General features: G+C 32.1%; 1 protein-coding gene across 1 annotated transcript in view; it reads right to left on the bottom strand.

Moving 5' to 3' along the window:
• Nucleotides 1-27,643, bottom strand: part of LOC114331750 (regucalcin) — a 166,958-nt gene that overhangs the window by 80,605 nt on the left and 58,710 nt on the right. The window contains exons 3-4 of the mRNA XM_028281384.2: nt 19,589-19,786; nt 15,439-15,708 (exon numbers count right to left, since the gene is read on the bottom strand). Coding sequence (XP_028137185.2) covers nt 15,439-15,708; nt 19,589-19,786 — 468 coding nt within the window. The remainder of the gene's footprint in view (nt 1-15,438; nt 15,709-19,588; nt 19,787-27,643) is intronic.

Raw genomic sequence — 27,643 nt, forward strand, 5'->3', positions numbered from 1 at the left:
CAAAGATTGAATTTTTTTAAACATCATTTTTTTTACATCAGTTTTGATGTAGTACCTAAGTGAAAACGACATCCGCGAATTTTTACATTGTCTATTTTGTCTTGAATTTTTTGTCTATTTAGTAAACAAAATAAATTTTTGTATGTCATCGACAATTTGTCCTTTAACATGGAACATAATGTCCATTTTCCAAGCCATGTACCTATAGTAAATAATTGGAGAAAAGATTTGGTACTTTAGAAAATGAACTGTCTATATACAAACAAGACGTCAAACAAGAAATAAAATACAACTGAATAATATTCGTGTAAATTTAGATGCAAGTGAAAATAAATATTGAGGAAACCCAAGTAATTACCCAGCTACCTGATTTACCGCGCGGTGTCGAAATTTCCTGTAATAAAACTTGGCCCTTCGATGACCTCAGGTACAAACACAATTTGGTGTCGAAAGTTCGCCAGACGCGAAGCGGTGAACTAGCTTTGAAATCCCATTCTCATAAAATTCTGTCACCTGAGACTCCAACCAGATGTTCATTGCTCGTCATCAAAGCGTTGCCTTGCAAACCAGGTCTTCATTGCTAGAAACAAGTAGTAGTCGCTAGGTACAAGATCCGGACTATACGGCGGATGAGAAAACACCTCCCACTTGAGTAGAAGAGACAAGTTCATCAGTCACAATGCTTATATGTCCACTTCGTTCTTCATCGTGCTCATCTGTTCGACCATTTTTTAAATAGAATGCATCATTGACGCACTTTAGCTTCAGCTTTTACATTGTCCCCATAAGCAGCACAAATTTCGCAGTAAATTTCAATTGGTTTGTTGTTGTTAGCCAACAATAACCATATTATCGCACCTCACAACTGGCGGGGGTTTTGATTGCTGCACACATTTTGAACAGCTGTTGTAAAATAACTAGAAGAGACAGTGATTTCGTACTCGTCTAGACAGCTACTGAACGGAGGAACGCCAAGATGTAAAGTAGGCCGCGCTAGCCCTGCCCCCAGCGGCTACAGATTAAAACGTATCGAAATTTCTGGATAGCCCTTGTACACAATATACAATTTCCTCTAGGAAAAAAATTTATTAAGCATACCTTTTAAATACAAGGAATAAAATTACATGAAGCGGGAGTGTATTTTACATGTCGACAGGCTGTTATTTTCGAGAAGTCTTACGGTGCCAATTTAAAGTTTCCGTTATACTAAATATACAATCTACAAGCAACATTCTCATGATTTCAATTTCACCTGCCTCCTGCCTCGAAGTTCTTCTTGGCAAACAAATATGGCATCACCTTACAATGAAATAAGAATAAAAATAATAAGTTTATACTAGAGTGACGGGGATACGTGAGAAAGTATAAATTTTCGTATATGTACTTTAAAAAGAGTTGCTACACGTAATTGAAAAGAAAAACAAAAATATTTTTATATATTTCTGAACATAACCTATGTGACATGTGAACGTTGAGTAACAAATAAAAAACAACAATAATTGTAAAGAGACACAATAGGATATCAAAAGAATAAAAACCGTTGGTGCCATACAGACGTTGTCAAATAAATACCAGAGTTTAAATACATTTTTCCTAGATTTTCATTAAGAGGAAACAGTAGCGATCAACAGGTAGCGAAAACGCGTTCCAAGATTGCGGCTCTATTTTTGAATATTTTTTCGAAATATTTGGCACACGTATTCGTAATATAATAAGGAATGGCGGTACAGAGCCCAATTTGAAAATATATTAATGTGGAAATTACTCTGTAATTAAATACAATATTAAAAAAACGAGCCTGTACCGCCATTAAGAAGAACAAAAAAATACACTTTCTTCAAATAAACTTTTTTATCTGATGCCTAGATTTTGTGTCATTTTGGAACTACTAATGAAATAAAAAATTTTAGTAGTTCCACAATGACATAAAATCTAGGCATCGGATAAAAAAGTTTGTTTGAAGAAAGTGTATTTTTTTGTTCTTCTTAATGGCGTTACAGGCTCGTTTTTTTATAAATTGTATTTAATGACAGATTAATTTCCACATATTAATATATTTTTCAAATTGGGCTCTGTACCGCCATTCTTTATTATATTACGAATACGTGTGCCAAATATCTCGAAAAAATATTCAAAATTACAGCCGCAATCTTGGAACGCGTTTTTGCTACCTGTTGATCGCTACTGTTTCCTCTTAAGGGCACAAAGGCGCGTTTATACGTATTCAGTAATAGTCCCAGAGGCAGTGCTGAAAAATCTCTTTGAATTTACTAAAGCTAGATTTTTCACAGTTGATTACTATGATTGTGTAGAGAAACATACTGCGGTCTGTCAAGCGAAACGTAGAACAGGGGTTACTTAGAAGGTATCAAAGTTGCTTTCCTACGAAGGTAATTAAATCCATTTACTAAGGCTGAAAATCAATACACACATTCTAAATTGAATATAAATAAAAGTTGTTATAGTCGGTCAGCTGTATGACGGGACAGAGCCAGTCGATCGGCCCCAATGAATGTATAACAGGGTTATTCACTATATTTTAACCCCCTTGTAAACTGCTTTATTTAGAGAATTAGAAAAAAAAATGAAATAAAAAAGTTATTCGATTTTTAAATTATGATTTTTTGACATATATTTCGTACTAGTGACGTCATCCATTTGGGCGTGATGACGTAATCGGCTATTTTTTTTTAGTTTATTCAATTCCCTATTCAGTAATATAAACATTAACATGATTAATTATTTAGGGTGTCCAAAAATTTTTTTTTAATTAAAATAAATGATTAATTAATAATTCAAAAATTTTATATGGACACCTTGTATAATTAATGATCTTAATATTTATAGTACTGTATAGAGAATTGAATAACCTTTCAAATGAGCTAGCACACGACCCCTTTTCTCATTTAAATAAATAGTCGATTACGTCATCACGCCCAGATAGATGACGTCACTAGTACGATGTATATGTCAAAAAATCATAATTAGAAACTCAAATAATTTTCATTTTAAATTTTTTTCTAATTCTGTAAATAAAGCAGATTAAAAGGGAGTCAAAATATAGTGAATAACCCTGTACATTCATTGGGGCCGACCGACCGGCTCTGTCCAGTCATACAGCTGACCGCCTATAATAACTTATTTGTATTCAATTTAGAATGTGTGTACTGATTTTCAGCCTTAGTAAATGGATTTAATGACCTTCGTAGGAAAGCAACTTTCATATCCTTTCAGTGACCCCTGTTCTAAATTTCGCTTGACCGACCGCAGTATGTTCCTCTACACAATCACAGTAATCAACTGTGAAGAATTTAGCTTTAGTAAATTTAAAGAGATTTTCAGCGCTGCCTCTCCGTCTATAACTGGCGCCAGTCGCACTGACACGACAGCGCTGGTATGGTAGTGGCCTCATGTAAACACTTTTTTGTGCCAGTCCAGCGCTGTCTGCCAGCGTTGTCTCGAATAGAAAGCTGGTCTATTTTTCATGCCAGTGGCCCTCGTCCGCGTCCCCTTTAACCCCGTGCCAGTGGTTGTAGACACGTGTAAACACAGCATTTCAGTCGGTGGCGCTGTCGTACCTGTGGTTTCAGTGGCAGTATTAGGATTTTTAATAAGAGTGCCAGTGAGATTGGCGCCAGTTACTGGATACGTGTAAACGAACCTATCCAGCGCTGTCTTAGTCAAGCACTCGCATTCCAGTGAGACTGGCGCCAGTTACTGGATACGTGTAAACGTTACTTTAAGGTGGTCTATTTTTCATGCCGCTGGCATTCTAGTGAGACTGGAGCCAGTTACTGGATACGTGTAAGCGTTATATACGTGTAATCCTGGGGTTTTAATCCGTCCATTGCTAACGAAATATTCCTAACGCGACCTGGGCCTCGATTTTTGACCCTTCGCTTAGTTATCGAACGTATCGCTTCGTATCTGTTTAGTATACGTAGCGAATACGTTCGATAACGAAGTGAAGTGTCAAAAATCGAGGCCCTGGGTGCTAACTTGATTTTTTACTGCTTTTACATTGTAGTGTTTTGGTCGAGATGGCCCTGGAATTGCTTTATCCATAATATGAATCTAAAGTGACGTTATAAAAACACTTTTTCCACCTACCTCTACCGAAAGTATACTTTTCCGGACCTGATTGTAGGGAGCAAAGTTGTACTTTTCCTCCCTAGGGAGGAAAAGTAAAAGTGACGTCATGGTATTTCATTCATGAAATAGAACTTTTTGACGCCCTGTACAATATCTATTTTCTATTAGGTAAGTATCTATACATTTTAACGTTTATTTATATAACACCCTGTATTTTGCAGAATGGTAAAAAACAGTAAATTGATATTTTGATTTAACAATGTTTACATTAATAAATTGACTTATATTTGACAGTTGACAGATATATTGTACCTACTTGTTAGTTTTAGCATTTTAGTTTTAATAAATTTTGTTGGTCAGTTACATAGGTAAATAAATTAAGTAAAAATGAAAAATGACTTGTTATTAATTTGAGGAAGGTGGAAAAACCATATGTATAACATGGGAGTAAAGTGCCTTTTCCTCCCTTGCACTTCATTCGCGGGAGGAAAAGTAGCACTTTCCTACCTTGTTATACAAATAGCTATTATCTACGTACTCGATAGAAAGAGAACTCATTTCAATCAAAGTCAAACAAATAGGTACTAACCTCTAAACGAATGTTGTGCATAACTCCATATTATGACGCCTGAAGCCGTCATGCGCACCTGAGAGTAGTAACGGTATAATAAGGGCGTCATCAGCATTCAAAGGGTTAATCGGACCAATAACGGCCATTATGGCGATTTACAGTTTCATTTATGAATATTGATGAACCATGGTAATAAATTTTCAAAAATTAAAAAATAATGGTTCAACTGGTATAGGCTAGCAAACCATCTAATTTCACGTTCTTGATATGTTTATGTCAAATAATTTATTTACTGTAACAAATGTGACAAAAAAAAACAAAAGCTGTACGAAGAAAGAAATTAAAATCCAAACCACTATCGTACTATCTCAACTAAGCAGGTAAATACAATTTAAAATTTAAAAATCTTTTTAAATAAATAAAATAAAGTATTGGGCCGAATTTAAGAATTTAAATACTAATATTGAAAATTGCAAGGGCTTTATAACAATATCTTATTTGACCCCCACCCCATTGCCATTAAAAACGTTGGGATGATTTACCCTGATAAGAGGTCAAAGTAAAATAATCGAAAATACCAGAAAAATTTGTCCTCCTTAATAAAAAATTTGCTTTTCCGCTTTGTTGATGCATATGATATTCTATAATATATTTACAAGATTTTAACTCTTCTAAAACAATATGCGACGTTATATTATTTCGTATTCTTGGTTATGATGATCTTCAATTTTTATCCTTAGCAATAATTAATCTCTGCCGCTTCTAATTTACCTGAGTAGTATTGTTATATTGTACTTCATTTACTCTTATACTGTTACATAGATATTTGAGGATATTTTATTTGGTTACATGAAATTTCTTTTATGTCAAGAGTCTTCACCGAATCAGTACAGATAGAACGTGATCGATCTTTATTAATACATATTACGAAGTTCGCGTAACCGTACAGATAGAAAATTTCTGGTTAGTAATTTTATTGCAAATCATGACAAAAGCCAGGACAAACAAAAAAAATACTTTCCTTAGACACAGCAAGTATTTGAACTACATAATATCTAAGTTTCGCTGAATTTCTGTTTTAAGCTTTATAATATAAACACATAGTTGCAAAAGTTATACATCACCTAAAATTATGATCATTTTCATAGATGATTTTTTCGTGAACAGATTAACGGATTTAATTTTAATTCCGCTAATTTTTTTTTATAAGTTTAGATTTTTCTTTGGTATTTACACAGTTGGGTTTTTACTCAAACTTCTTTTTTAAAATTATACCGGTTGAAAGAACAGAAATATTTTCCTTATATTAAGTTTGAGAAACCCTGTAGGGCGGACAAGGTATAAGTGTATAAAAAAACGAATAAAATCCTTTATAAAAGGTATATATTTGAAAATTCCCAAAAGGGCTACATCACAGAACTAGTTTTCGATTGGATGACCAGTCATCATCAGTGTTTACCTAAAATGAATATAGCCTGGTAAGATAATGCAAAGTTTTTAAAATTTTGACTACGGTTTAAGAAAAGTTGTAGGTTATACTCACGTGATCTAACATGCTAACCACCAAAATACAATACTATAAAAATATATGAGTAAAAACCCTTTAAAAGTTATCCGTCAAGGATACATATATGAAATATGCGAACTTAAACATGGATGTTCAAAATATTCCATGTAATATGCCCTAGGTATCATCTGAGCTCTAATTCGGCTTGTTCTCATGATGGCAGTATGGTAGCAAGTGACGATGATATAGGGACTCTTGAACGATATGACAGAAGTGACAGTTACACATGAAGTTGAAAATTTAACCTCTCAAATTTGAAGACTATGGTGTAAAGTTTGTTAAATTAAGACAAGTAACAACAATCATTCCACTGTGATAAATAATCAATTAAAATAAAATAAACTAGATGTTGTAGTTATAAAAATGTATTAACGTATGTTGTCAAAGGAGGGGTAGGCAAACCACATTACACAAAAAATTTTTATTCGAAAACTAAAATCAGTATATAAAACCCTATTGTCTATAGACCCAGGATTTAGAAAAGCAATTTTATGTTGATTTAAAGTTATCGAATTTATTTAACTTATTGGTAGGTGTTGGAATTTGTTTAAGTTTGAAAAGAGGTCACAGTAGGGGTGACTGAAGTGTAAAAAGGTCTTAAATAATCTAGGGGGATATATCATTAAAAAACAAGCTCAGACTTAGGCAACTAATTACCAAGGACCCCGCAGGCTGCCCGGATCCCTAAGGGTTTGAAACCAAACCGTCATAAGATGTAGTTGACAGTAGTTTGAGGAGAGGATGGAATATAAGATGTCTATAAGGAAATTAATGAAAATGGAACATGAAAGGGACCCAGAAAGAAAAATAAGACTTTTTGACTTGGTTTTAATATAGATGAGTGTTATATGTTGGTAATGGCAGATTGAATAGATGGAGTGAACATAGTCATACGTAGAATTACAGTCATATGTATAAGTGTATGTAAACATCGAAATCGTATTATAGTCTTATGTTTTGAGCACAAAGTACGGATTCGGTGTCTTTACATGAAGGCTCTTTCAATAGCGAGAGGTATATTACAGATATTTCCGTTCTTTGAACAATTTGGTCCTTTCGTACTTTATTTAGGAAATAATTTTATCTTGTTGTATGATAAGACATCGCCTCCTCACGTATCGCATATCGTTACTCCATATTTAAGTGAAGTAATTATTCACATATTTAATTGGCCCCCTCACAGACTCAATATGACTCCTATTGATCACATATTATGGAACATTGACGGTAGAAAATTAAGACTTCTTCAGCCCCTTCCTGTTTCCCTGCAATATATAGAAACTATGGTTATTTCTGAAACTCCATAGAACAAAATCAAATAAATAGCCTGTTTAATATTCACCATGCCTGGGAAATGTGAAGCTGTTATTAGAATAAGAGGAACAACACGCGATATAATGTATTAGTTTACGTTATGCTTCTTTCTGTGTTTCAAGTTTTGTTATCTAACTGTTGTGATTTATTATTAATAGTTTTGTATTGTTTCAGTTAAAACACATGTTAACACGTTCGGTACCCATGACGCACGAGTACCTTCACGAAGGTTTTATCAAAGGTACCGATGACGTATAAGTGGCGTTAGTAGTAGGGGAGAGTTGGATAAAAGGGGATAGTCGGATAAAACGGGATAGTCGGATAAAACGGGAAACCTAGCCTAGGGACCCACCTAGTGGCAGCTATCAATCGGACAATGACGGAAACTTGTTACCAGTCGTCATTTTAACCTTCTCAGTTCGTTTTACCTCGATGCCACTATTTGATGAAAAGTTGTTGTGTTTAGAATTGTTCGATTCTATTTTTTTTGGCTCTTCGTACTTTTAAGTGCGCTGTTTTCTACATTATAAAGATATAATTCCGGTGACAATTACATTTAATTAACCACTCATTAACGAATATTCTCATGTGTTGACTATCTAATTTTACTGTCACATTTAAGTAGCAGCCATTTTTGTTTTTAAAAATGTCTGAGTTGGACAAAACGGGATACAGTTTCATTATGTCCCGTTTTTCCACCTATTATTTGTTGGCCTATTCATTTTTTAAATAGAGATATGAAGCGTGTTCTCATACAGCAGAAAAGAACCTATTATTAACACTCATAATTTTTTAAGTGAAAACTTCTTTAGGAACGTTGTGCGATTTTAGGATAGGGGAAAAAGCATTGAATTCGCGACCGTCATCGCTTATACTATGTATTATTTGTATGTATAATATACAAAGTGTCCCGAAAAGATTGGTCATAAATTATATCACATATTCTGGGGTCAAAAATATATTGATTGAACCTCACTTACCTATATACCTAATAGTGCACACAAAAAAAGTTAGAGCCCTTTGAAGTTACAAAATGAAAATCGATATATTTTTTTTTTGATATATCGAAAACACTTAGAGATTTTTTATTGAAAATCGACATGTGGCAATATTATGGCAGCAAAATCTTAAAAAAAAGTTAAAGTGAAATTTGTGCACCCCATAAAAATTTTATGGGGTTTGGTTCTCTTCAACCCCCCTTACTTCTGTGTACGTTCCAATTAAATTATTATTGTAGCACCATTAGTTAAATAAACTGTTTCTTAAACTTTTTTGTCTCTCTGTAATTTTTCGATAATCCAGTGTTTATCGAGATATTTTGAATATTTGTCGAATCCACCACATATTTGTATATGGTTAAGTACGATTATTATAGACCTGTTCATAATCTGAAAATTTATTTTAGACCGAGCAGTATCGTCGCCCCCGCTAGCGCAATTCTTCCGATTCGATTTTTTTGCACAAACTTACTCAAAAAGAGGTCTTTATAACATATCCACAGGGTGCCGGGCGGTGCCGTGGTCGAAGAATATTTTAAACATTTTTTTTTAAACAAATTCACAAAAATAATATTTTTATTTCCAACAATTTTTTTTTACATAATTTGGGTCATTCTGAGCAAAAAAGGTATCTTGTCATTTTTCTTTAAAATTGACTGTTGTCGAGTTATACGCGATTAAAAATTTGAAAAATGCGTAAATGGCCAATTTCAAGGCTTCATAACTCGATCAAAAATGATTATTATGAAATTCAAAAAGTGACATAATCAAGATTCAAATACCTTCTTCAGCGTTCTGAAGAGATTTTTGTCTTTAATTTATTACAAAGCTGTTATTTTTAGTTATTAACAATTAGCGCTATATTCTAACTGTATCGTCGCCCCCGTTAGCGGAACAATTTCGATTAGATTTTTTTGCACAAACTTACTCAAAAAGAGGTCCTTATAACATATCCACAGGGTGCCGGGCGGTGCCGTGGTCGAAAAATTTTTTAAACAATAATTTTTAAACACATTCACAAAAATAATTTTTATATTTCCAACAATTTTTTTTAGAATTCTGAGCAAAAAAGGTGTCTTTTAATTTTTGTCTAAAATTGACTGTTGTCGAGTTATACGCGATTAAAAATTTGATAATTGTGAAAATGGCCATTTTCAAGGCTTCATAACTCTATCAAAAATGATTATTATGAAATTCTAAAAGTGACAAAATCAAGATTCAAATACCTTCTTCAGCGTTCTGAAGAGATTTTTTTCTTTAATTTATTACAAAGCTGTTATTTTTAGTTATTAACAATTAGCGCTATAGTCTAACTGTATCGTCGCCCCCGTTAGCGGAACAATTTCGATCAGATTTTTTTGCACAAACTTACTCAAAAAGGGGTCCTCATAACATATTCACAGGGTGCCTTGCGGTGCCGTGGTCGAAAAAATTTTTAAATAATTTTTATTAAACTCACAAAAATAATTTTTTCATTTCCAACAATTTTTTTTAGATAACTTGGGTCATTCTGAGCAAAAAAGGTCTCTCGTAATTTTTCTCTAAAATTGATTGTTGTCGAGTTATATGCGATTAAAAATTTGAAAAAGGCGAAAATGGCCATTTCAAGGCTTCATAACTCGATTAAAAATGATTATTATGAAATTCAAAAAGTGACAAAATCAAGATTCAAATATCTTCTTCAGCGTCCTGAAGAGATTTTTGTCATTATTTTATTACAAAGCAGTTATTTTTAGTTATTAACAATTAGCGGTATAGTTCAACTGTATCGTCGTCCCCGTTAGCGGAACTATTTCGATTAGATTTTTTTGCACAAACTTACTCAAAAATAGGTCCTTATAACATATCCACAGGGTGCCGGCCGGTGGTCGAAAAATTGTTTAAACAACAGACCTTTTTTACTCACAATGACCCAAGTAATCTAAAAAAAATTGTCGGAAATAAAAAAATTATTTTTGTGAATTTGTTTAAAAAAACTGTTTAAAACATTTTTCGACTACGGCACCGTCCGACACCCTGCGGATATGTTATAAAGACCTCTTTTTGAGTAAGTTTGTGCAAAAAAATCGAATCGAAATAGTTCCGCTAACGAGGGCGACGATACAGTTGGACTATACCGCTAATTGTTAATAACTAAAAATAACAGCTTTGTAATAAAATAGTGACAAAAATCTCTTCAGGACGTTGAAGAAGGTATTTGAAACTTGATTTTGTCTTTTTTGAATTTCATCATAATCATTTTTAATCGAGTTATGAAGCCTTCAAAATGGCCATTTTCGCATTTTTCAAATTTTTAATCGCGGATAACTCGACAACAGTCAATTTTAGAGAAAAATGACAGGAGACCTTTTTTGCTCAGAATGACCCAAGTTATCTAAAAAAAATTGTTGGAAATAAAAAAATGATTTTTGTGAATTTGTTTAAAAAAAAATGTTTAAAAAATTTTTCGACCACGGCACCGCCCGGCACCCTGTGGATATGTTATAAGGACCTCTTTTTGAGTAAGTTTGTCCAAAAAAATCGAATCGGAATAATTGCGCTAGGGGGGGCGACGATATTTCCCGGTCTATGTATAATTTACATTTTTAGGTATATTTTGAAAAAGAAGCCGCATCTCGATAAAAGGTGACTTATCAAAAAAATACTAAGAGGCAAAAAATTTTTAAAACACTATTTAACTAATGGTACCACAATAATAGTTTAATTGGAACGTACACAAAAATTTGGGGGGTTTAGAAGAACAAAATCCCCATAAAAATTTTATGTAAATATATTAAAAACGAAGCCGCAACTCGATAAAAACTGGCTTATAAAAAAAATAATAACAGGCAAAAAGGTTTAAAAAAGTTGTGTTTAACTAATGGTACAACAATAATGAATTATTTGGAACGTACACAAAAGTTTGGGGGGTTTAAGGGAACAAAACCCCCATAAAATTTTTATGTGGTGGACAAATCTCACTATAATTAATTTTGTTTTAAGATGTTCCTGCCATAAAAATGATACATGTTGATTTTCAATAAAAAATCTCTAATAGTTTTCGATATATTGAAAAAAATCGATTTTCATTTTGTAACTTCAAAGGGCTGTAACTTTTTTTATGAGCACATTTGTACTAAGGTAAGTTAGGTTCAATCGAACTATTTTTGACCCCAGAATGTGTGGTATAATTAATGACCAATCTTTTCGGGACACCCTGTATAAATTGTATAGAAGTATTTAAATTTAAAATAAATGTAAAACCTATTTTAGGATGGGAAAAAAGCATTTATTTCGCGACCGTCATCTCTTCGGCAAAATAAATTTTGTACGTATCTATATGTGTATATATACATATTATACATAAATGGTATACAAGTATTTAAATTTAAAATAAATGTAAAATCTATTTTTGGATGGGGAAAAAGCATTGTTGTGCACTTTTTGGACAGGAAAATGTATTAAATTGGCGATCGTCATCGCTTCGAAGAAATACATTTTTGAAGTGAAAACTTCTTGAGGGACTTTGTGCAGTTTTTGGATGGGTAAAAATATTAAATTAGCGACCGTCATCGCTTCGACGAAATCAATTTTTGAAGTGAAAATTTCTTAGGGACGTTGTGCACTTTTTGGATGGGAAAAAGTATTAAATTAGCGACCGTCATCGCGACCATCATCGCTTCGACGAAATAAATTTTTTAAGTGAAAACTTCTTGAGGGACTTTGTGCAGTTTTTGGATGGGTAAAAATATTAAATTAGCGACCGTCATCGCTTCGACGAAATCAATTTTTGAAGTGAAAATTTCTTAGGGACGTTGTGCACTTTTTGGATGGGAAAAAGTATTAAATTAGCGACCGTCATCGCGACCATCATCGCTTCGACGAAATAAATTTTTTAAGTGAAAACTTCTTGAGGGACTTTGTGCAGTTTTTGGATGGGTAAAAATATTAAATTAGCGACCGTCATCGCTTCGACGAAATCAATTTTTGAAGTGAAAATTTCTTAGGGACGTTGTGCACTTTTTGGTTGGGAAAAAGTATTAAATTAGCGACCGCCATCGCTTCCACGAAATAAATTTTTGAAGTGAAAATTTCTTTAGTGACGTTGTGCACTTCTTGGATGGGGAAAATTATTGAATTAGCGAATGTCATCGCGACCGTCATCGCTTCGGCGAAATAAATTTTTTAAGTGAAAACTTCTTTTGGTGACGTTGTGCACTCTTTAGATGGGGAAAAAGTATTGAATTAGCGACCGTCATCTCTTCGACGAAACAAATATTTGAAATGAAAACTTCTTGAGTGACGTTGTGTACCATCTGGATGAGGAAAAAGTATTAAATTAGCGACCGTCATCGCTTCGACGAAATAAATTTTTGAAGTAAAAATTTCTTTAGGGACGTTGTGCACTTTTTGGATGAGAAAAGTATTAAATTAGCGACCCTCATCGCGACCATCATCGCTTCGACGAAATAATTATTTGAAATAAAAACTTCTTGAGGGACGTTGTGCATTTTTGGATGGGAAAATTATTAAATTAGCGGCCGCCAACGCGACCGTCGTCGCTTCGACGTAATACATTTTTGAAGTGAAAACTTCTTGAAGGACTTTGTGCACTTTTTGGATGGGGAAAAAGTATTAAATTAGCGACCGTCATCGCTTCAACGAAATAAATTTTTGAAGTGAAAATTTCTTTAGGGACGTTGTCCACTTTTTGGATGGGGAAAAAGTATGGAATTAGCGAATGTCATCGCGACCGTCATCGTTTCGGCGAAATAAATTGTTTAAGTAAAAACTTTTTTGGTGACGTTGTGAACTTTTTAGATGGGGAAAGAGTATTGAATTAGCAACCGTCATTGCTTCTGAGAAATAAATTTTTGAAGTGAAAACTTTTTTAGGGAAGTTGTGCAATTTTTTGATGAGAAAAGTATTAAATTAGCGACCGTCATAACTTCGACGAAATAATATTTTTCTTTAGGGACGTTGTGCACTTTTTGGATGAGAAAAAGTAATAAATTAGTGACCGTCATCTCTTCGACGAGACAAATATTTGAAGTGAAAACTTCTTGAGGGACGTTGTGCACTTTTTGGACGGGGAAAAATTATTAAATTAGGGAACGTCATCGCTTCAACGAAATAAATTTTTGAATTGAAAATTTGTTTAGGGACGTTGTGCACTTCTTGGATGGGGAAAAAGTATTGAATTTTCGACCGTCATCCCTTGATTAACGACTTTTTTTTAATTTTACCGTTTTGTTTTTCTCAAAGGTGGTTTTCACCATATCTTTCATAAAATGTGGTCCAAGATTGATAATTTCTGCAAATTGAAAGAAATACAAGGTGGGCGGTTAATTTTGCCGGTGATTGCATTATAGTTGCATTCAGCAGACTGATACCTCAAAAGCTACATTTTTAATGTTGTTCTGAAGCTATTTTCTTGTGGCATTTTTACAATTTTAACTATTTAGAATGGGAAATAAGCCACAATATTATTAAAAAATGATTTTTTATTAACGTTTCGCTGCCCAAATCGGGTGCCGTTGTCAAAATACAAAATACTATTAATATAAACAAAAATGTTGTTGCTTAGTAAAAAAATTCTTCTAATAATTTATTTAATTTGACTCATTTATATCGGCAATTCAGATACATATGATACATTTTAAAGTAGAAGACTTTAAAATGATATTGCCAATATTTATGAGTTGCGTTCCTGGGACGACTTTACTGAAAGATAGTTCATTCGATTACATGAAATCAACCCCAACTCAAGAATATCCGTCACAAAAAAATCATAGCATGTGATCTGTCTTTAAAAAGACAACCACATGCAACGGTGACATTAAAATTCTCGCGCTAGAGATCTCATAGTAAATCACGAGGGAAAACCAGGAAAAACCTCGTGATACTATCCCGACATCGTAAGTATTTGGTCTTACATTTAATTTACTCTCAAAATTAATACCAAATTCTGACTTTACTATAATTTTGTTTAAATTATAAATAATATCAATAATACATGGGTATATAAGTAATACTAAAATATAAAATATGTACTAACTCGACTATTGACTTACTAATTGTGGTATTTTCTTTCTATTGACTTCCTCTTTCAGTATGGGTATCCACATCCTACTGCATTCCACCGAGGAATTTGCGACACAATTGGTTTCGTTTAGCATAATTAGAGCCGCTTCTTTGATTTTTCTCTTTTTACTATCTGTTTCTTTCAGGACTATACTTGAATCTCTCCACTGAACTCTATGTTCATTATCCCATGCGTGTTGACATATTTGAGATCTATCAAATTCTCTTTTTTTAATATAAGATTGATGTTCACTTATTCTAACGTTTAATGGTCTTGATGTTTCACCTATATAAAACTGTTCGCATTCACAAGGTATTTTATAAATACAATTCTTTGTCCTTTCTTGTTCATTGTTAGGTTTAGTTTTAGATAGAATAGATCTCAATGTGTTGGTTGTTTTGAATGTTGTTGAAATGTTGAATTTATTTCCTATTGTTTTAAGTTTCTCGGATAGTCCTTTTATGTATGGTATTGATATTTTCCTCGTATTATTTCTTGTGAATGTTAATAAAAAATCATTTTTTAATAATATTGTGGCTTATTTCCCATTCTAAATAGTTAAAACTACATTTTTAAATCTATCAAGTGACTACCATACCTATCCTTAAATTCCAAGTTGATTTGGTAGGTTCCTGTTGCCTTCTTATTTTTTGATATTGTGATAGCCCTAATAAGTTCTTTTATTGGTATATAGTCAGTTTATATGGAAATTTATAGTCAATTTATTTTTATATATTTGTATTTGTTGCGTTATAAATTTCACCAAGAGTAAATAATATACCCCTTTTTTTCTTAAAATCTTTCACAAAAAAGTGTAAATAACTTAACTTACCTGTAACGTTATGAGTTGATCTAAGATCAAAAACAGTCTGGTTAGTAGAAGAAATTGTGCCATTTCCGTCATGATAGTCAAACGACACTACTTTTAGTGTAGGCGTATCAATGTAGTATAATTTGTTGTTTGCCTTATTCCATGCTAGACCGTTACTATTCGTCACGGGTTGCACTGCTACTTTAGGGTCGTTTAAATTTTCTCTGGTAATGGTGTAAAAGAGACCCTGATCGGAAGCGACAACCAAATTGACCTCTGGTCCGATTGTTCCTACAAGACAATTAAATTTTCAATTATTTTAAAAGTTAACAGAGTGAAATGTAACAGTGTGTTTTATCTAAATCTAGAAACAACTCGCAACCGAGACGGCGATTACACTGGACAAAAGGAGCAATTGAATATACTCATGCACCGATTTGGGATGATACTGAAAATAAGATAACATTACATGATCTTACAGGAGAAATACCACTCGAATTTTATTCTTTTTATGTTTTGATAATGAGGAATGTCTTTATTGCTTATTTTTACGACAAAATACGCTCATAAAAATAATCGTCAAGATTTTGAAATTACCAAAGAAGAACTTTTAAATTTTATTCGAATTATTTTTTTTTCATTAATTTAATCTTTACGCTTATAATTTTTCTGAAACGACTAGAACTTATATTGATTATTTCTTGTTGTATTTTTACAAATCATAAGAATTTGCTAATTGACCATTCCAAATTGAACATTCCAAAAATTTAATAATATAGTGTTTATATCAGTTTTTGTAAGGAATATCCTGTTTGGTTTTATTTTTTATTGTTAATTGTACAGCGAAATTGTAATAGCAAATAAATATAAAGTAGTTTATCGCCTACAGAACTGAATTATCCCATAGTAGTTATTGACACAAACTGGCAACTACTATGGGATAATTCAGTTCTGTAGGCGATAAACCACTTCATATTTAATTTGTTATACAATTTCGCAGATTTCCCTACACAATTAACAAAAAAAAAAAACAACCAAACAGGATTTTCTTTACAAATAATGTCGATGTAAACAGATTTTGACCTCCTCCGGCCATGTTTGACAGTTCATTGGAATGCCTAATAGTAGGCAACCAATTATTCAGCTACGTATTAGGGGTAAACAGCATTTAGGAATTTTTGTAAATTATTTTAATTTAAATAACGAGTACTTAGTTTATTCGAGTATATTTTTTACTAATTAAAATAAAAAAGGTCGTAGAAAAAGTATAGTATTCTACTCGCATGTAATGGCTATTACTCACTCTGATGAATTACGACACTCGCCTACGGCTCGTGTCGCAAACTTCATCATCGTGAGTAATAGCCGTCATTACATGCTCGTTGAATACTATACTATACTAAAATTTAATAGAACTTACCAGTGGTGCAAAGGTGCACCAAATGTTTTTTTTTTCTATTAAATATCATTTTTTATTTGTGTTTTAATTACACTAATTTATTTTCAAAGTACGTATTTGAAAATATTTTTTAATGAAAGAGGAAGGTGTATTAAGTTATTCTTACTAATTCAGCTGCTAAATAGAAGTAAAGACTTCATAAAGAAAGATAATACTTCACAAAGCCGTTAATTGAAATTGGGTCTAAAACCTTTTAAAAACTAGTAGTTATGTATACAAATGATAATGTTTAACGTGCTCTCATTATTTATAATATGGATTTTTAAAAGTATTATTTTTTCATAGAAATTCTATTGCATGTATGAAGGTGTATACCGTACATAGAAAATTTGTATGTGCATAAGTAGTCCGGCAGTTAAAGTTAAAAATAGGCGCTATTTTTCATGTGATATCTGCTGGTTGTAGTAATGTAACCTTATAAAAGAGTAACGCTCCTCCAAGCAAAATAGAAAAAGTGATTTATTTACGACTTAAATTTTTATACCGGGTGTTTCATGCGGAAACGGAAATATTTAAACGGTGAATAGAGGCCACTGAGGTAGTTCTTGATATACCACATTTATTGGCTCTAACGATTTTTTAACCGAGTTACAGGATGTTTTATCGATTTTGCTCATTTCTTTCTGAATCAATAACTTTAGAACTACCCTGTATATTTTTTTTGATATTTATTACACATAATATAGTCCAGAAAGCCACTGCGCATCCGCTAGGAAAGATATTCTGATTCGGATTTTTTGCACAATCTTACTCAAAAAGGACTCCTTTTAACAAATTTGCATGTTGCCAGGACCAAAAGGTGGTCAAAAATTTTTTAAACGTTTTTTTTTCCTAAAATTATTTTTCTGCATGGAAAATTTTTTTTTTAGGTTTTTTGAATCATTCCAAACAGAAAAGGTCTTTAGTGACTTTTCTCTGAAAATTATAGTTTTTGACATATAAGCGATTAAAAATTGAAAAATTGCGAAATCGGCCATCCTTAACCCTCAAAAACTATGTGAAAAACTGAAAATCTGAATGTTCCCAAGGTGGTAGATATTCTTTAAACATCGATTGATGAAATCCCGAAGAGTTTTTTGCAATACAATATTCAAAACTCCTTTGTTTTTTAATTGCTATTCAAGCGTGCGCGACACTATTTTCCACCGTTGCATGTGTGTATACAGTATGGTGCAAATGAAAGGAATAAATTCGTTTTTTCGTAAACCGGCGACTTTAAGGAAAAATCTCGAAACAGGTCGATTTTTATTTTTAAGTTATGATATTGTGGCATATATGGTATACTATGGTCATCCATCTGGACGTGATGACGTACGTAATCGATGATTTTTTTTAAATGAGAATAGGGGTCGTCTGCGAGCTCATTTGAAAGTTTCTTCAATTCTCTACTCAGTAATATAAACATTTGCAAAATTATTTATACAGGGTGTCCAAAAAATTTTTATTAAATTAAATTATTTGACAAAAAAAGAAGAATGTATGTACTTTATTTAATTAAAGATACATTTTATAGCTTTCAAAAATCAGAAAACAAAGTTAATTTCACAAATAAACATTGATTTTCGCTTAAATTAAATGTTCAAACTTCCAAGAGGTAGGTGGCTGGCGGGAGCTGGCTTGAATATTGAATTTAATCGAAAAGCAATGTTTATTTGTGAAATAAACATTTTTTAGTTTTCGGGTAACAGTAGTATTTTGAATACGTATGTAAAATTTGAATATGAAATGTCTTTTTTCAAATAATTTAATTAAAAACTTTTTTTGGACACCCTGTATAAATAATTATGTAATTGTTTATATTACTGAATAGAGAATTGAAGAACCTTTCAAATGAGCTAGCACACGACCCCTATTCTCATTCAAAAAAATTATCGATTACGTCATCACGTCCAGATGGATGACGTCACTAGTATACCATATATGCCACAATATCATAACTTAAAAATAAAAATCGACCTACTTCGGGATTTTTTCTTAAAGTAGCCGGTTTACGAAAAAACAAATTTATTCCTTTCATTTGCACCATACTGTATGCACTATACACATGCAACGGTGGAAAATAGTGTCGCGCACGCTTGATTATCAATTAAAAACAAAGGAGTTTTGAATATTGTAGTGCAAAAAACTCTTCGGGATTTCATCAATTGATGTTTAAAGAATATCTTCCTATCTTGGCAAAATTCAAATTTTCAGTTTTTCACATAGTTTTTGAGGGTTAAAAATGGCCGAGTTCGCAATTTTTCAATTTTTATTCGCTTATAATATATGTCAAAAACTATCATTTTTAGAGAAAAGTCACTAAAGACCTTTTTAGTTTGGAATGATCCAAAAAACCTAAAAAAAACTTTTTTCCATGCAAAAAAATAATTTTAGGAAAAAACAAAAAAAAAAAACGTTTAAAAAATTTTTGACCACCTTTTGGTCCTGGCAACATGCAAATTTGTTAAAAGGAGTCCTTTTTGAGTAATATTGTGCAAACAATCCAAATCAGAATATTTTTTTCTAGCGGATGCGCAGTGGCTTTCTGGACTAATATGTCGCATTCAGAACACACACGGCCCACTTAATAATCAATAACAAAATCCAGGTCCCGGTTAACAAAAAAATATATGTAAGTAATTGTGACCTTGAAACAACACCCTATATATTAAAATTTTCAAAATTCGTTTGTATTCTATTTAAAATTCTATTTATGACAAATCAGAAACTTACCCCACCACAACCTTCCTTGTTTGTCAGCCTTGCCATCATTTAGCCTGCTACCTGGGAATTGATGACTCAGTGTAGTAAGGACTTGCTGACCTCCCAGTTTATTTTTTCCGTCCCATTCGACTGCCACCACAGATCTATTTACACCCACGATTAAGAGATTGGGATCTTTTCGAGAAGGCACAACTGGTGATGCAGTTCCTGAAAAATAGTGATATTAACGTAGATGAAAATACGATGGCACTTTGAAAATTTTTAAAGAACCTAAAAAATATTGTTTTTTTAGAGTTTAAACCACTTTAAGAAATGCTGTAATGCTAATTTCTTTAAAATATAATGCTTTGTAAGCTGAAACACAACTCAAAAAAATCTGGGTTTTTAATTTAGTCCATTAAAATGTTACGTTTAGGTTGCATTTGTTACAGGAGTCAATTTTATTTTTTTAATGTGTAGGGGGGTTCAGTAGAAGCTTAGGTTCAAGTTTTTGGGGTCGTCACCCTTGTCCTCCGGCCGCCATATTGGAAAAAGTGGTGCAAAGGGTTTTCGCGCTATATCTTCTAAACTAGCAATCCTACAGAAAACTTAATTACACATAAAATATAGCAAATTAAATTTTCTACAATTTTATATCTATTACTTTTTATCGTGAAGTGACCAACAAAAAAGTTATAAATAAAAATATGAGAAAATTTTGTAAGAAGTTTTTTTGGAGGTTATAACTTTTTTTCCGTTCATTTCACAATAAAATAACATCATAGCGATTTTGTAGAGGATTTTTCATTGAACAATTTTAGCTATAAAGTTTCTTAATTTTATTTACTATCTAGGTTTTACAGTGCTCCAGTCTTAACCAGATTCTCGAATTCTCAATAGTAATACCACTAGTGATTCAATTTTCGCGATAAGTCTGTCGATTTACTTCTAAACGAAACTGAGTTGCTTGAAAACACCACGAGTCCGTAGGACGAGTGGTGTTTTCTTTAAGCAACTCAGTTGAGTTTAGAAATAAAAGACAGACTTACAAGATAAACTAAATCACGAGTGGTATTTTATTAGACTATTTCACGAACAAAGTGATAGGTAAAAAATTCAGTAGAATGAGAGGAAGGAATTTAATAATAATACATTTGATCTAGGTAACCCAAATCTACCCATTTTTTGAATAATTCACAATTAGTCATAATCATGAAATATTTATTATAACTATAAATAATTTGTAATATTTATTTTTTACCTATAACAACAAATAGTTGAAGGCCCAGTCTTTTAGAATGAATGCTAGTCTTTCGTTCTTATTTTCTGCATCTAATTTGTAGTTGCGATCCACACAGAACATCATAAATTGTCTCCATATATAAGATTTAGATTTTCTTGTGTTACTCCGGTATATTTTCTTCAATGTTTTGGTTTATAACTTCGTTTGAAGTACCACCGAAACGACTCATTTTGACATATACAGCTACAATAATTTTTTTGGCAAACGTCAAACTTTGCTTTGAAATCGGTATCCATCGTTACGTCGTTGAAAACACGAAGCTGATAGACCAATCAGAATTGAAAGACAGTTGGTGTTTTCGCGATAACACAAGCTGTCTTTGATTGGTGATTGGTCAGATTAAGTGAAAATTTTAAGATGAGTGAAATAGTCATAGGAATACAATAAAAAAAATGTTTTCTATCTATTAGTCGAGCGGCAGCAATCTTTATGCCGACCACGAAAATAAAATTTAAAGTGAATGACCAAGTTTTATCTATTTTTATGTTTTCGAGGTCGCTGAATCCGAATATTAAGTTTATTTTTATCTAGATTTGGTGGAACATGTTCAAAAATCAAATTTTATACAAAAATGCCGAAAATCAATTTTGATGATTTTTCAAATTTACTTCGCTGTATCTTTGGTCGCTGTAAATATTTCCTTTTGAAAATTTTACTGTTTAATCTCTGAAGTATGTAGATAACAAAGGGATTTGTCCTAAATATTTAAACACATTAAAAAAGGAGTTGTTAGTTTTTAAACATTTTGTCATCATATTTCGTTAGTTTCATGTTTACTTAAAAAAGTTGAGTGACAAACTTTTTAGTTTATACTTTTAACCAACACAACAATAAAACATAATCCAGAAGAAGTTTTTTAGAAAAGGGCCTAGCCGGGTAAGATGATGAAAACTCGATTCGAATTCCATATAGGTCACCGTTTAGCATATATAGTGAAACTAACTTTCTGAAATTCTTAGCCCCCTAGGTGGTCATGTGACCCACCTAGAGCCTAATTAGGGTTTTTAAGTTTTTATTTTTTATCTCAGCCGCATCGAGAACTAGCGAAAAACTTTAAATAAAAAAGTTGTAAGCTTTAAAAATGTCTGCCCGAAAAAATTTTCTTTTTAATTTTTGGCGGGAAATTTAAATTTTAGAACGATTTCAAAAATTTAAATGAGTATAAAAAAATAACTAAGACATTTGTTTTCACGAAAAAAATATATAACGTGTATTTTTGTATAATATTTCACTCTAAAGTTTTTCAAATTTTTAAAATTGGTGAAACGCACCTTTAAAAATAAAAAACCGCATTTTTTCGTTTTTTGATACAATTTTATACATATTTTTCAAAAAAGGTAACACCGTCACTGGAATAGGTAAAAAATTGGAAAATAATTGGGGTTTGCTTTATAAAAATTTTTTGTAACGCCATCCATTTTCAAGATACAGGGCGTTGAAGACAACAAAATTTTACACATTTTTTACGATTTTGCCGAAACTACTGGCAACATTGTGATAAAATTTGGCGAGTTTTAAGAGGTAGTTGTACGAAGCGTTAATAACCGCTATGAATTCCAAGATTTTATTGGTTAGAACTACCCACGTGATATCTGTGTTCGTATTGGTCAAATGATTAAGAATGACAGAGCGGGATATTTAAATACCGATATTGTATGCAAAGTGTCGTTTCAAGAAAACAAGTCTGCTGACCGAGGATAACGGAAAAATATTTCTTGTTTATCTTACAATTGACAATTTTTGTGATAGAAATAAAAGTGTGGTAGAAAATCAATATTGAAAAACAGTATTGATTAAAAAAACACTATTTATTCGTTTCTACTAGTCTGCTTTCTAGACTGTACCTAGTCTCATAAAATATTTCTTTTGTCTCATAAAAAATATAAACAATTATTGTATAGTAATAATATTATTTCAATTTATTTCAGTTGTTCAATACAAACACAGCAGCACTAGAATAGATCTTATAAATTAAATTATAAATGCATGAAAATTAAAAACAGATAATTTACATAAAAGTAAATATACTGGATATGGGAAAAAGTAATTTAGGGGAAATTATATGTTATATTATATAATTATGATTTTCTTCGGCATTTTGTGAAATATAGGACATGTTGTGTCTTGTGTCCTTTTAAAATATCTGAAATTTAATATTTCATTTACATTTGGATTTTTAAACGTTTTTTTTAACACTTATAAATATGTTGCTACGATTTTTGTTTCTTTGTGGAGAAAAACCGTTTCTGTGGTTCAATGTTTTTACATATTGAAACTTTAAAACACTTCAATTTTTTTATGCAAATTTTGATTAAATTTTTTGTTGCATGTAGGTATATTTGAAAAGACAATCTAAAAATTTCTGTCACTTAAATTATCTAAATCGGGTGTATGTATTTACAAGCATCGTCAAATCTTCATGATCTTTTTTATTGCAAATTAAATTGATGTTACTTAAATCCTTAAAGTCGTGGTTTCACTATCAAATAATTTGATCAAACAGTTTGAGCAAACTCAGGAAGTGACGCCACAACTGCAGTTTGTTCAAATTTTAAAAATCTAGTGGTCACACTATCAGTTTAGTTTGATCAAATTTTATATTGAGAGTTGTGGTAGTATGTACATATATCAAAACCCACAAGCATTCCAACACTTTAACGAATAAGCCCCAAACTCTCTCTCTATTGTAGAAGGGAGACAGTAACTAACCAAAAAGAAATCAAGTCCTGATTAGGAAAAATCTAGAAAACAAACAAGAGTAACTATTGGCTACAAAAGCTGCTGTACAAAAATCAGTGTGCACGCTGAAGAAAGCAAAGCAGGGAATGATCAACGAAACAATTTTAATGTGTAGCTAGGCCACGATTGATAAACATATACAGGGGCTCACAGCTTAAATGATGCAGTCGCTACTCAATAAAGCTAGCTTGTGTCAGTGGCTCAATATTTATTAGAAAAAACTTACATACTTAAAGTAGGTAAGTTAGTATGAGTCTTCTAAAATAGCATAAGCTATGTTTTGGGTTTCAAATATGCAATAATTAACACTCCCAGCGCCAGGACCTGGGACACTCCCAGTTGTGTCACCTAAAAGGACACACTTTCTTAAGTTTTTATATGTAGAGAATAATGCTATGGCCTGAGACAATTTCCTGGTATAACTGGGTTTGGCCTTACGACATGAAAAGATAGGTTGTATGTAACTAGAAATTCGTATGAAAAATGTTGCCATGTATGGGCCAAAACAATTTGCTCCAACTCAGTATGCAGGGAAAGATTCAAGGAAAATGAAGCATAGGGAGATGCTATACGCTGTACGGATGTACATCAAACGAACTTTTCAGAGCAGCCGTCTCCAAAGTCCTAATAGCTATAGTTCGTCCGCTACAACTTTTCCCATGTGTCACGATTCATTTTCAAACAAATTAAGTCAAAACATAAAGTGAAACGTACGCTGATGTGTTTAGTATATAATATACAGTATACAAAATGTATATACACATCGACATTCGTTTCACTTAATGTTTTGACTTAATTTGCTTGAAAATGAATCGTGACGCATGGGAAAAGTTATAGCGGACGAACAATAAGATGTATTGTCAGAGAAATAGCAAATAATCCCAAAAAAGTGCACCAAAATTGAGAGATGAGGTGGAAAGACAGTTTGGAAAAAGATGTAACCATGAAACAATTAGACGGATATTACAAAATAATAATCGGCATAGCTGAACTGCAAGAAATAAATATATCAGCCAAAGAAATAAGCAACAAGGAGTTTTGTTTTCTTTATTAATTTTAGCTGATATCAAAATCATACACAAAATAATTAAAGGATTATTGTTATTTAAGTATGGTATATCTGAAACCCAAAACATAGCTTATGCTATTTTAGAGGACTTATAGTTAGTAACTTACTTTCAGTATGTAATTTTTTTCTAATATTGAGTCACTGACAAAAGCTACAGTTTTATTGAGTAGCGACTGTATCATTTCAGAATTGAGGCTGTGAGTCACTGTAGGTGCAGTGCAGTACAATAATTTTGCTTATACAAATTATCAGTAATAAATATTTATTTACATCAAAATAAAAATTCCATCACATAATGATGTCTAACAGCTGATTGTCACTCTGACCAATACGAACACAGATATCACGTGGGTAGTTCTAACCAATAAAATCGTGGAATTCATAGCGGTATTTAACGGCTCGTGGTAGTTGTTGTGCACTTTTTGACAATCAAGAATTTTATATTTATCATTGGCGCGCATAGGGGTAATGGTCTGAACTTTTTAAAGAAAAAAGATAGTACGCCATTGACATATTTCAAATCAACAATCGTTTTTGAATCCCTCGTTCAATTTGTGACAAAAACTATATCTTCCTATTTTTTCATACGACACGTCATTTTTATTCAAAAAATAAAACATCTTAACCGTTACAAAGTATTCGAACTTCTATAAAATAAAATACTACTTATAATAGTAGTTTCTACATCTACATAAACTCGTACATCCATTATAAAAACTAATTCGAATACTTTGGAAGCGTTAAGATATTTTATTTTTTGCAGCAAAACGACGCCTCGTATGAAAAAAATAGGAAGAGAGATTTTTTGTCACAAATTGAACGAGGAATTCAAAAACGATTGTTAATTTGAAATACGTCAGTGGCGTACTATCTTTTTTCTTTAAAAAGTTCAGACCATTACCCCTATGCGCGCCAATGATAAATATGAAATTCTTAATTGTATGTCAACAAATGCACAACAACTACCTCTTAAAACTCGCCCAAATTGTATTACAATGTTGCCAGCAGTTTGGGCAAAATCGTAAAAAATGTGTAAAATTTTATTTTCTTCAACGCCCTGTATCTTGAAAATGGATGGCGTTACAAAAAATTTTTATTAAGCAAACCCCAATTAATTTTCACGGTGTTACGGTGTACGGTGTTACCTTTTTTGCAAAATATGTATAAAATTGTATCAAAAAACGAAAAAAAAACCGAAAAAATGCGGTTTTTTATTTTAAAAGGTGCGTCTCACCAGTTTTAAAAATTTGAAAAAATTTAGAGTGAAACACTATTAAAAAATACACGTTATATATTTTTTTCGTGAAAACTAATGTCTTAGTTATTTTTTTATACTCATTTAAAATCTTGAAATCGTTCTAAAATTTAAATTTCCCGCCAAAAATTAAAAACAAAAATTTTTTCGGGCAGAACTTTTTAAAGCTTACAACTTTTTTATTTAAAGTTTTTCGCTAGTTCTCTATGCGGCTGAGATAAAAAATAAAAACCTAAAAACCCTAATTAGGCTCTAGGTGGGTCACATGACCACCTAGGGGGCTAAAAATTTCAGAAAGTTAGTTTCACTATATATGCTAAATGGTGACCTATATGGAATTCGAATCGAGTTGGGGGCACTTTTCATCATCTTACCCGGTTAGGCCCTTTCAAGTCAAAATATACAATAGGAAAAAAGTTTTGTTACTTCATCAAAAAGCGGCACACTCTAAAAACGCTTATATCTCGAGATCCTGACCACGGTGTGGTGAATGGCTAATTTTGATCATACTTTATAATTTTGATAATAAAAATTTGTTTTTTGCTCTTCCTAAGAATTTTGCAATATGCGGTTGCGTCATTCTTCTTCTGAAGCGGCGAATTTTTCCTCAAAAAACTTCTTGGGCCGTTTCTATATATGCTTCGGGTTATAAGTTTTATAATGGGGAGAAAGCTCAAAAACAGATTAATAGTAGTATAGGAATGTTAAAATCATAATACATTGTATGAGTAAAAAATATATATAGATAGAAAAGTAAGCCTAACTTTTGTTTTTATTATATCCCTATGAGCATTCGAGAATCTGGTCAAGTTTGGAGCTCTGTAACACTTATATAAATAAATAGAATTAAACAAATTTATAGTGGAAATTGTTCGCTGAAAAACCCTCTACAAAATTGCTACTATGTTACGTTATTTTAAAATGAACTGAGAAAACCTCAAAAAATGAACGTTATAACCTCCAAAAGGAGTCTTGTTAAATTTTTTTTACATATTTTTGTTTATATCTTTTTTGTTGGTCACTTGACGATAAAAAGTAATTGAAATAAAATTGTAGAAAATTTAATTTGCTACATTTCATGTTTAATTAGATTTTCCGTAGGGTTAGTAGTTTACGAGATATAGCGCGAAACCCCTTTGCACACCATTTCCCAGATGGCGGCCGGGGGACAAGGGTGGCGCCCCCAAAAACTTGATCTTAAGCTTCTACTGATCCCTCCTACACATTAAAGAAATAAAATTGACTCCTCTAACAAATGCAAGGTACGGCTTAAAAAATGTAACATTTTAATGGAGTAATTATCGCATCACGTTTTAATTTTCTGTCCACAGCTCCCCATTCTTGCCAAGTCACTAAGGGCCGGTTGTTCGAACGCTAATCAACAATGATCATTATCAAATATTTAATTACTGTCACCAACTGTCAATGTCAACTTTGTTTGGGTTGCTGAAAACATAATTAATTATAATTATGAAATTACTTAATCAATTATGTTAATAATTGTTATGTTAATTGATTAACTAATCTCATAATTATAATCAATTATGTTTTCAGCAACCCAATAAAAGTTGACATTGACAGTTTTGGTGACAGTAATTAAATATTTGATAGTGATCATTGTTGATTAGCGTTCGAACAACCGGCCCTATGTCTTTCAGTAAATATTTATCAAACACCCAACGTTCTATTAAAAGACGTAATTTTCATTATAAAACAGCT

The sequence above is a fragment of the Diabrotica virgifera genome, chromosome 4 (genome assembly GCF_917563875.1).
Source record: "Diabrotica virgifera virgifera chromosome 4, PGI_DIABVI_V3a".
NCBI lineage: Eukaryota > Metazoa > Arthropoda > Insecta > Coleoptera > Chrysomelidae > Diabrotica > Diabrotica virgifera.